At 40.3% G+C, this 12327-nt stretch overlaps 1 protein-coding gene and 1 long non-coding RNA gene across 2 annotated transcripts in view; both read right to left on the bottom strand.

Annotated features, from left to right (window-relative positions):
* Positions 1-1032: 1032 nt before the first annotated feature.
* On the bottom strand, positions 1033-2979 carry LOC121413159. Its single transcript, XM_041605921.1, has one exon. It carries the CDS (start codon positions 2977-2979, stop codon positions 1033-1035), a length of 1947 nt encoding a protein of 648 aa, XP_041461855.1.
* A 2321-nt stretch (positions 2980-5300) lies between these two features.
* Positions 5301-12327, bottom strand: part of LOC121414545 — a 29839-nt gene continuing 22812 nt past the window's right edge. The window contains exon 3 of the long non-coding RNA XR_005969865.1: positions 5301-5450. This is a non-coding gene — a long non-coding RNA (uncharacterized LOC121414545). The remainder of the gene's footprint in view (positions 5451-12327) is intronic.

The following is a 12327-nucleotide window of genomic DNA, read 5'->3' on the forward strand; positions in this document are numbered from 1 at the left end:
TGAGCATCCAACCAGATATTGGGTTTTCTCTGTATCCCAGTAGCTGGAGAACAAATTTGTAAACCAGGCCACTGATAGACTTCATCTACTGGACTTTCTTGAACTGGATTTCCTTGTGTACTGAGTAGCGTCCCCAACGTGCACCCACTCTCCTACATGTACTTCCATGTGAAGATGATTGCTTCTTGAAGACTGTGTCCTCACCATAAACCAGTTTAACGAGGCAATGTGGTGGTCTTGAAAACTTCATCATGAGGTTTCCCAAACTGGTTTGAAGACCACTTAAGATCCCTTCCAAGACCGCTTCAAGCATTTCTATAAAACTGGATTCTAGCGGTTTCCACTAAAACTTGTTAAAAAAGTAGATGAGACCAGGCAGTTGATAAAGCGGTGTGCATGGGATCTTAAAGTTCAAACCACTAAAAACTGCCTTCAAGTACTAAAGACCCAATACTGGATGGGATGACGTCTCAATATTACTTATTTACTCAAACAGCATTGTTGTTTTATCGGGTTAACTCCCCAAGAGAAAATATTTTAGGATACTTTTCAAACTTGAGCTGGTGGAAACATGGCCATCCATCTGGGAATATCCAACCAGATTTCAACATTGCCCTCGATATCAGCGAGGTTCTTCAAAAGGGACAATCTAGGAAATTGAATCATTGAGTAATTTTCAAATAGTGTGAGGAAGGTCGATCAAATTGGATGCATTTCTGGGCTCTGTTTCACAAAGACGTCACAAATGCATCGTTCAAGTTTACTATTAATCAATTAAATTGAATAACTTCAGAAGCTTTAAACTAGTATTGCAAATTCGTTATTAACGTTTGATGAAAAGTGCCCCTGGTATCATTCCCCTCCATTAGTAAAATTCGTTACAACATTTACATGTACGGAGATTGACACAGATACAATCAATCTAAGGCAAACGATGTACAATGAAAAAAAATTCGATTGAGTAGAAGAAATAACCAGTTGTCTCACGATGTAGCAAACGTAGTAGGAAAGCGACGTTTCGTCTGCAAGCTGCTAGACTTCGTCAGGCAATGAGCAAAGACGCTGCTGCGCACGGGTTATATAGCGTCGGGAGCTATTGTCCGGCTCCACTCGGGCGTGAGCCGCGCTGTGATTGGCCGGAGCCGCTGGCCAATCAGGGTCCGCGCTGGTGCTTGGTGCCCGCTCGGGCGTGCACCGCGCGCTGTGATTGGCCGATGCAGCCGGCCAATCAGCGTCCGCGCTGGTGTCAGGCACCCGCTGGTGCGGGCGCCGCGCGCTGTGAACCGTGGATGCAGTATGCCGTCGGATGGTAGGTAACCATTCATCAGGGATCTCAATGCCGCTGTCCCTGTTGATATTGTTCGGGTGCAAACGGATCTGGATCGCTTCCTTAATGCGCCGCGTATACCAATGCTTATCATTGGCGATGCAGCTGACCTCATCCCAGTTAGGTGGATGATCGGAGTCCCAGGCATGTTCTGCAACAGCAGAGCTATCGGTGCGCCTAAGCCGAACATCACGGCGATGTTCCTTCATGCGTTCCCCCACAGGTCTACCAGTCTCACCGATGTAGACTTTGTCGCAGGTCGAGCAAGGGATCTTATAAACAACCCCATCGCGTCTGTCGGGGATCGGGCGGTCTTTCGGACGGACCAGCTGGCTGCGGATGCTGTCGGACTTAAATATAACTCGGATGCCATGCCTCTCCAAGCGCCGGCGGAGAAGATGCGCGATACCATCAACAAACGGGATTACTATAGCGGATTTAAATTGCGCAAGCTGTTCGGACGGGGCGCTCTTCTTCTTAGCGACGCGGTTAACGAAGGAGCGCGGGTAACCGTTAGAAATAAGAGCCGAGGTGATGTGTTGCTTCTCTGTAGCTGTGCAATGGGGCTTAGTAACGATGCGTGAAGCTCTGTCGTAAAGACACTTCACTACCCCGCGCTTAACGGACTTCGGGTGATGCGAATCATAAGCAATGTACTGATCGGTGTGCGTGGGCTTCCTGTATACGGTGGTGTACAGTCGGCCGCTGGTGTCACGGTGCACCAAAGTGTCTAGAAAGGCAATGCGCTCGTTGCATTCCATCTCCATGGTAAAACGGATGGAGGGCTGCTGCGAATTCATGTGGCTCAAAAGGTCATCGGCGGCGGATCTATGCGTGATGATAAACGTGTCATCTACGTATCGCTTCCAAACTCTAGGGGCACAGTCGGGCGGGCAACTACTCAGCGCACGTTCCTCAAAAGCTTCCATGAACAGGTTAGCGATCACCGCGGAAACAGGGCTGCCCATGGCTGCTCCTTCTTGCTGTTCGTAGAAATTGCCGGCAAACATGAAATACGTAGATTGCAAAACAAAACTCAAAAGCTCAGTTACCTGGGCCGGAGATAACTGTGTGCGCTCGGGTAGGCTCTCATCACGTTCGAGCCTGCTAAGTGCGACCTTGCATGCGGCGTCGATGGGTACATTGGTAAACAATGATACCACATCAAATGAAACCATGACCTCATGTTCCTGTATGGTTTCGCTGCGCAGGAAATCAACAAACGACGCGGAGTTATGGACAGCATGCCCATTGGAACCGACTAAGGGAGCAAGAATATCAGCGAGATACTTAGACGTGTTGTAAGCAAACGAACTCACACATGACACAATCGGACGAAGCGGGATGTCAGCTTTGTGGATCTTAGGCAGTCCATAGATCCTGGGCGGTTGCTTCTGCGACGGTTTAAGCTTCCGGTAGGTAGAATCATCGATGTCACCATTCTTGTGAAAGCCGCGAAGAATAGTGGAAAGCTTGCGGGAGAGGCGATCGGTCGGGTCCTTCCCGATAGCGTGATAGGGGCCGGATTCGATTAACTCGGACATCTTGGCGCGGTAGACATCGGTGTCCAGAATAACACTGGCGCGGCCTTTGTCTGCTGGCAAAATCATAATAGACTCGTCTTCCTTGAGCGATTTCAAGGCTTTGCGCATGCCGGGAGTAATGTTCGATTTAGGCGGTTCGGCGGAGGAGAGGATAGCATTTATCTCTCTTCTTACGGAGCCGATGGTTTCGGCATCAAGCGAACGGATGGAGGATTCCACCTTCGCAACAATCTCGGTAGCGGGAACACGCTTCGGGGCTACTGAAAAGTTAAGTCCCTTGGCGAGCAGCGCACTCTCATCACTCTCATCAAAAATTCATTGTAAATATTGATTGTATCTTTTCTGGAGCCCGTAACACAAAGCCTAGCAATGATCGTATAACATTTTTCTATGATTGATTGCATTGACAACGATGTACAATCAATCATGAAAATCAATTGTTAACCTTTGTGTTTACGGGACCCTGGTCCCCCATGAGAGCTGTCCATGGAACTTCCACTTTGAAAATCTATGAAATTGGGCCTGGATTCACAAAAGAGTAGGTTTTTTAATGAAAATCCACTAGTAAAACTAATTCTTGATTTGTAAGTCTTGAAAATTATTCTTCAGATTCTTTCAGATTCTTCAGTATCTGTTTATATTTTGAGACATCAGGGTTCTTTATTTTGGACAATCACTCAAAACCAATGTACTATGAAGATAGAAGGAAGCATTCAATATCTACAATACAAAGAGGATGGCAAGAGAAAAATATGAAAATATTTATTCAGATTTACACCGAATGTTTCCTTTGTTATTTTTTCAGAAAGGTCAAAGTCGTTGTCCTCAAACTTGAGACAGAGATGACTTCCTCTACAGTAGCGAAATACAATGTACAATGTAAATAGGAGGTCCCAGTTCACTTTATACTAAAGAGCAAAGTTTTCCAGTTTATTTTCTTTTAGGATCGCATTGATGTTATTGTTTTTAGGATGATTCATCATTTTCTCTGAATTGTAAAATGATTTCTGGCACGGAGGTGTACATGTTTGTTCATTGCTTCAACAGCCCTTTTTGAGTAAAAACCTTTCACTCTGGAATATTCATGATTGTACATCTGAACAGGCACTAAACAAAATAATGGCCTTACATCGTAAAGGAATACATGCATTTCAAGATATTTATCGATCTGGCCAAGGTACATGTAATTCTGATGTTACTTTATACTTGTAATGTAATCAGAGTAATTGCGTTTCAATCATTAGAATTGGACTTTGCTATAAACATCTGCATTGTCTTTTTGAGCTGCAAATTATATATTTGGTCAAAACACACATCATTCAGTGTGCAGAAGGATATTTTTTATAATTGGCAAATGGCTATCCTGCATCTTTTATTGACTCATGATGATGTTGATAATGATGATGGTGATGATGTTGATGGTGATGATGATGATGGTGGTGTTGATAATGATGATGATGATGTTGATGGTGATGATGGTGTTGATGGTGATGATGGTGAGGATGATGTTGATGATGATGTTGATGATGGTGACGATGTTGATGGTGATGATGATGATGGTGTTGATGGTGATGATGGTGATGATGATGTTGATGATGATGTTGATGATGGTGACGATGGTGATGATGATGGTGATGGTGTTGATTAGTGATGATGGTGATGATGGTGACGATGGTGATGATGATGGTGATGGTGTTTGTTAGTGATGATGATGATGGTGATGATGGTGATGATGGTGACGATGGTGATGATGGTGATGTTGATGGTGATGATGGTGATGTTTATGGTGATGATGGTGATGATGATAGTGATGATGATGGTGATGATGTTTATGGTGATGATGATGGTGATGATGATGGTGATGATGGTGATGATGTTGATGGTTACGATGATGGTGATGATGTTGATGATGGTGATGATGGTGATGATGATGGTGATGATGATGGTGATGATGTTGATGGTGATGATGGTGTTGATGGCGATGATGGTGATGATGTTTATGGTGATGATTGTAACAATGGCAATGATGGTGGTGATTATAAAAGTTTACGATGAAAATAATGATGAACATAATGATAATGGTTATGTACATGTACGTGGTGGTGGTGATGGTGATGATGCTGATGACGACGACGATGATGGTGATGGTTACGATGATGATGATAATATTTATGATGGTGATGATAATGGTGATGATAATATTCATGATGGTGATGATGATGATGATAATGATGACGATGATGATGATGCTGATCATGATGATCGCGATGATGGTGTTGATGGTGATGATGGTAGGGATGATGATTACAATGGTGATGATGATGAGAAACATAACAACCACGATGCCATTAAAACCATTCAAGTTCCACCTGAATCAAAATAAAGCCCCAACTACAAAAAAAAAAAAAAAAAATCTGTTAAACATCCAAAGAACAAATGCCCTTCCGTACCTGGCATGACCTGTCGTTGACCAGTTCCACTGACCATCGCCCCTCGTACTTGATCCAGACAAATATTACCCCTTGGGCATCGCAGGTAGCCATCTTCTGAAACGGCTCATTCCATCTCACTAAGACCACCTATCAGAGAGAGGAAGACACAATTAGAAAGCTGTATCAGTACAGGGTAGAATAACTGGCATGGATTGAGCAGCAAACTTTATGTTCTGGTAGTGGGGATTAGGTTTATCGTGTCACCCAGGACCGCCTGCCCCCCACCCCACGATGCCATGCACACGTACAGTTTGTTGTGTGTCCGGACAGGGTGTGTGTCCGACAATCAATTTCAAACAACCATTTGTAAAAGTTATCAAGCACAGTATCATCAATTTTTATTACAAAAATGTTAGGCAACACTATAGAGAACAAATTTGAAGAAGATTGTAACTACTGAATTCATATAATTTGACAGCTATCACCTACGTCGAGATGGAATTAAAAGATAAAAGATATATTGACAGCAGGACATTCCCAATAAAAAATTAAATACATGTACATGTAGGTTATTTCTCTTTTCCTTGACTAATATTTCAAAGCAATTTGTTCAATCATACAAACGCAATAATATTCAGTTCGCTCTGCCATATTCCATTTTTTACTTTCTTGATGATGAAATAAACTTCTCAGACAGAGCATGAAAAAGAGACGCAGAATCGTCACAGTTCCTGACGACTCCCTTTAAAATCCACCACTGATCTGCTCTGCTAAACTGCTTCGGCATCCAAAATACATTGGGCGGTTAATTGACTGCATCAGTGCCATGGCAATGTTTGATGTGGGAAATGGAACAGTAGTCGGGAGAAACACCGACCGCATCACGATCGGCGAACGATCAAGTTTGCAAGCTTGGGGGAATGGGGTGTGTGGGGGGGGGAGGATTACGTCATCTTGGGGGTTCCTTCGTGAACATACAGTACTGTTTACATGAAGCATGCGTCACAAGGCTTGAAAGGTTTTGAGCTACATGTATAAAGGGTTTTTGCTTCTTCAGGGGAGTCTGTATAGTTTGCTAATGGATCCCGCATTATGACTTTGGCTCATTTACACAGGCGGATAAGTTTATACTGGGTTCATCACTGGTGGTTCAAAATATACGACATGTACATGTAGGAAAGCAAAATGGAAGGGAGGTAAAAGGGGGAAAGAGTGCAAGTGAGAAAAGGGGGAGGGGGTTGATTCCCCACTCCCCCCAAAAAAAAAAAATAATAATAATATTAATAATAATAACATAGCTCTTTTGAAAAATTTTCTCCGATCCTTGGTTTTGTTAAAAAAATAAAGATACCAATGTAAAAAGTAAAGATATCAATTTTCTTGGTCTTTCCAACCAGGTATTTTTCTAGCAATGAATATCCTGTATTAGGCGGGAGAAATAGATGAATTATAATAAACTCTGAAGATGATTTTCTCTGAAATGGGTTGGCACCCTTGTACATGTATGTGTGATACGCCTGTTCAGATGACCGCCGATGAGTTATCTTGTCCTGTGAAAGTACTACATTGATCAATACAAATACATCATCGTGTACCATAACTTGGCCATTATACAGTCTACCACTGTAATGCATTATACCATCAATGATTATACATTCCATGCACTACCAAAAGTGAATTTACACTTTCATAATGACTTTAGCAAATGGGTATCACATCTGCACCATCGTTAAGAAGCCTGTTGTTTATAATTATTTCACAACTACTGTACTACCCGTATATACATGTAGAGTGCTAGGTTGATCACTTGAGACAAGAATGAAGTAGTTTGTTAACTATCTCGAGATAAAACAGGAGGAACAAAGAGGTCTTCTATATTTACTATTACCCAGATATTCTGGATGATATGTAATTTAAAAAGTACCCTTTTTATATCTGATCAGTGATCAACATTTCATTTATCAAATTGGCAACATCGATATCTACATGTACTTGCTGTATTTTTTTACAGGTTTGTAAATTGTAATTATTGAAAATGACAGAGAATTTCTTTAAGTCAAAATCTGCAAATTCACGTAGTGAAAGGGGCAATTTTAAGGATGTCACATTGCCAGATTTAACTTCTTTTTTTTTTTTTTGGGGGGGGGTACATTGAATGAAAGATACATGTAGTGTATCCATAAAATTAGCCTTACAGTGTAGACTTTGCTTTCTCTTTTTCCTGTAGAGCAACTTTATGGGGGGGGCATCATGGTCTAGTGGTTACATCTCTCTTCTTTCGATCTAAGGGATGTGGGTGCAATTCCCAACCACGGCATGTTTTCTTTCAGCAAGAAATTTATCCACATTAGGTGGTTTCAGACCGCCTCGAAGTTCGCCAGTTCCAGGTATTCTCTGATCGGGAAATTTACCCCGATCAGAAAATACCAGGTATTTTGGTAATGTGAAAGCAAACTACGCGTAATATCCCCGAAAGAAAATACCCGCTAAATAGTAGGTACTTGGCGAAATTACGAGAACTTTCGTGGGGATTTTTCCAAGGTGGCAGGTATTTTGGCGATGTGAAAGCAAATTACGGGAACTTTTAGCCCAGCGTGTCGTTGGGCGCGGCGGCGTGGGTGGCTGCTGGGCTAGTGATTTTGAATTTCGCGCCTTGCCTGCTTATCAGACCATACTGCGCATGCTCGTAACTTCGGGAACTTATCCCGAAGGATGTGTTTCGGGGCGGTGTGAATGCAGGAATAATTAACGGGTATTTTTTAGCCTTAAAAAGTTCTCGTAATTTAACGGGGATTCTTGTGATCGAGGCGGTTTGAAACCGCCTATTGTGCTTCACTCAACCCAGGTGAGTTGAATGCGTACCAGCTAGGAAGAAATTCCTTGAATGCTTGAGCACCTGTATGGCAGCTCGGCTGCAGCCGGGGTAATGATACAAACGAAGCGCTGGTAGAGATATTAATATAGTAGCTGTGCTATATAGATGGTCCACTCATGGTCATGTATCAAAAGTTGCTAGACCAGACCACACATGTAGACAATTGTTAAGGGATGAAGCGTTAATAAAGAGATGCATATCAATCGACTGGAAAAAAAACTGTCAAAAATATGAGCAGACATTCCATCCAAAGATGTGAACACATACATGTATGTACATGTAGGCCCTATATCATCAAAGTACTTTTTATATTATTTGTACGGTTTGTACCACATATACATGTAACAATGGCTGATAATTTTTACGTTGGAAAGTACATGTATATGAAGTTGCATGTGAACTACATGTATATAGCGCCCATCACTGATTGGCCCCCCGGGGGGGGGGCACTCAGTATATAATGCATAGTGGATTAGTGGGTATGTGCCGCGGAGGAGACCCCCATTTTTACACCCAAATTTCCGTTCCAAGGCATAGCATTTTTGTCTTATTGAGAAAAAAAAAAAGAAAGCCGCTCCAAGGCATAGCATTTTGTTCTTTTCGAGAAAAGAGAAGAAAGAAATCCGCTCCAAAGCTCCGCATATTTTTCGTTACGCCGTTCCGGTCGCATTGATCTAAACAATTTTGGTGAAAAGCGGCCGCTGAGCGCCGTCCGACCATCGTCTCTGCGCGAGCGCACCCGGCGGAGGCCGCGCTACATGTAGCTGTATCATGCACGCATGCCCGTTCCATAAGGGTGCATACGCACGTACATGTACTCACACGCTGGCGATCTGTTACAAGGACCCCCGTTTTCACAAAATTGTAGTTCAGAAGCCCGTTCCGAGGACCCTCCTTTTTACAATAAGCCAGATCCAAGGCCCCCATTTTTTGTTTTTTGTCTCACCCGCGGCACACCCCTACCACTTTTTTGGTTGAGTGCCCCCCCTGGGATTAGCCCATTCAAAAATTTTGGCTCATAACACCATGGATGCTCATCTACATGTACATGTACATATAGCCTATAGTATGCATCTGCATATCGATTTGAAGAATTCATTCTAGATCGAGAATGATTGACAAACTTGCTGGCATATTTTTTTCCAATCATCAAGAACAGCACTTACAGTTCACCACTAAGTACATTGAAGGCCTGTAGCTTATCAATCTATATTTCTATATTTCATTATTGGAATTCATTATGTACACAGTAGGGTCCATGGTATGACATACATGTACTTGTATTTACAAAGTGGAACTACACGTAAATGTAAATCCTTTGTTACATAAACAATACTACTGTACTGTACATGAAGAACCCCCTGCATTTGAAGACAATGAACAATACTTCAAAACAATATGTGTGCCTACTGTGTATGCATGTACTGTACATGTAGATTGTAAAATACAAATCTCCTGAAAATATCATCTCTATAAATTAATAAAAACATGCTATTACAATCGATAGTGGTATGATGTTCAGTACACAAACCAAGAGTGAATACATACATACATACATAACATACATACATGTACATGTACACGCACACATACATGTACATACACACATACATGTACATGTACATACGTGTACATACATGTACAGTACTACTGTATATCAAGATGATCATGTTTATATTGACATTCATGCCACAGGGCCTATTCATGTACATGTAAATATTTCCATTTATACACAAATGTGTAATTTTGAAAATAAAGAATTTTATTGAGATTAAAAATGTGAAATGCCCATCAACATATCACAAATTAAAAATGATCAGAAATCTAAAAACTGGAAATGACAGATTATAATGTTTTATGTTTCTAATTTTTATTAAAATGCTTGATAAACATAATTAATATCCAGCACTCCCCAGCAGAATACACTGTAGTGGACAGATGTTGTAAAAATGGAAATAAAAGGAGCAACAATGGCTATAGAGTACTTTAGGCCTGTATAATACCAAATATAGATTTCTGTGCTTCACTGAAATGTCAAACATGAATACTCGTTAATGAATGTAAAAAAATCAAAATGTCATGTAAAATACATGTACACTGTACATTAGATGAAAGATATCATCGGGTTCGAATCCCAGCCATGGTGTAAATTCCTTCGGCAAGAAATTTATCCACATTGTGCTGCACTCGACCCAGGTGAGGTGAATGGGTATCTGGTAGAATTTATTCCTTGAGCAAATAGTGCCTATCAATATGGCGGCTCATCTACATTGTACATGATACCAAGAATCAAAGCACAGTTGAGTATACATGTAATGTACATTGTACATGTAGTAAAGTTCTGCGCTTAAATGGACATATTGTTATTATCAACATTTCTTTGGATAATATGAATACTATTCATCAATTGGAATACTTCATTGATGTACAAACAATAGAGCTGATACCTATTACTGTTTTGATGTTGTAAATTTCACGTTTTCTCTTTAAAACATTTTTTACTTGTGTTGATTATTTTTCTATCATTTTTTTCAAGTAGAATGGGAAATAACAATCTTGAGCCATCAGGGCCCCTTTCATTTTAATAAAAAAATTCCATAAAAAGGAATTCTGTTTAATTACCATGGTATTAAAACTTGGATCAAGAATTTCAAGGCTGTTTGTAAACCAACATGAAAAATTTGCCATTATTGGTATTCATTTTTTTAAATTGTCACAAGATGAACTTCAAAAATGTCTAAATTTCTATGGTGTAATATAGAGTATTAAAATTTTGCCAAACGAACTGATTGCCGACTTTCTAGGAAATCATCCCTATGTGAGGCAGACATTCACATAATTAACACAAAAAAGTTTCCTTGTAAGTTGTACATGTACATGTACATGTAGCAATTAAAAGCAAAATATAATGAAAATTGCCATCTGGGGACCATTCTAATCTAAAAAATAAATTTCATGCATCACCATTTACAGAAAATTTGTCATACTTTTTCAATACATCATTCATCTACATTTTACCCCACTCCCCCTTTTTAGTATTCTAGATGTACATGAGTTTGGAAAGTTTACCAGTACACACTTTATGGGGAGCTTTCTTTTCAAACATGAATATCCTACTTTTATTTTATCCGACAGTTTGGTCATAGGAACTGTGCTGCTCAGCAAATCAAAATAAAGGAAATTTGTCGGATCGGACAATTTTTAGGATAAAAGAGATGATCAAATGCTCCCCTGATTGACTGAACTATATGAAATCAATTATTAATTGCAACTGTTTCTGCAACTGGCCCCTGAAGGAGTATTGAGTTTTCAACTCATTTTTATGAATATTGGTTCAAGGTTCAAGTTTCAAGGTTATTCATACAATACGTACATGTACATGTATCAACATTTCACATTTTTAAACATCAACAACTCAATACAAACAATTAAGCATGAATAAATATCGTTGTAAAATATGAAATGTACATGTATACATAATATAACAATAAAAAAAAGTACTACAAAGTATTCTTGTAATTGGTTCTAAAATAATGACAAAGAAAGAAAATGAGAGATGTGGATATGAGGGAGCCAAAAGTAAAAGCAAAGCTTGTTGGTTGAAGGCTCCAATGAATATGCAGTGAGAGTCCCATGAAAATATCAATATGACAAGTAGAAAAGTAAAAAAAAAGGGGGATACACGAATACATGAGTCAAGTGTAAAAGCAAAAAAAAATTAATTACATGTAGAACCTGAGCGAATGAACTTCTGAGTCCAGTGTAATTCTCTTGTCTTTTTAATTGTGGGGGGGGGGCAGGGAGAGTTATATACACGTCATTTAAAGGAAAAATAAAACAATCAGATTTGAACAGTTGAACTATTAAAAAAAAATTCATATGGCTTGAAGCTCAGTGGTACATGTAAGTCTCCGGACTTTGAACCACAAGGTCCGAGGTTCAAATCCCAGTGCAGCACTCACATTCTTTTTGCAAGGCATTTTGCCACTCTTGATCCAGGTGTAGTGAATGGGTACCCAGTAGGAACGAATTCCTTGAATGCTTGAGCGACCAATCAGGATAGACATGCTATAAAAGCCGGGGTAATAGAATGCAGCGCTTAATACAAACATATTTTGTAAAAGTGCTACATGTATGTTGCACATTATT

The sequence above is a fragment of the Lytechinus variegatus genome, chromosome 4 (genome assembly GCF_018143015.1).
Source record: "Lytechinus variegatus isolate NC3 chromosome 4, Lvar_3.0, whole genome shotgun sequence".
Taxonomy (NCBI): Eukaryota; Metazoa; Echinodermata; class Echinoidea; order Temnopleuroida; family Toxopneustidae; genus Lytechinus; species Lytechinus variegatus.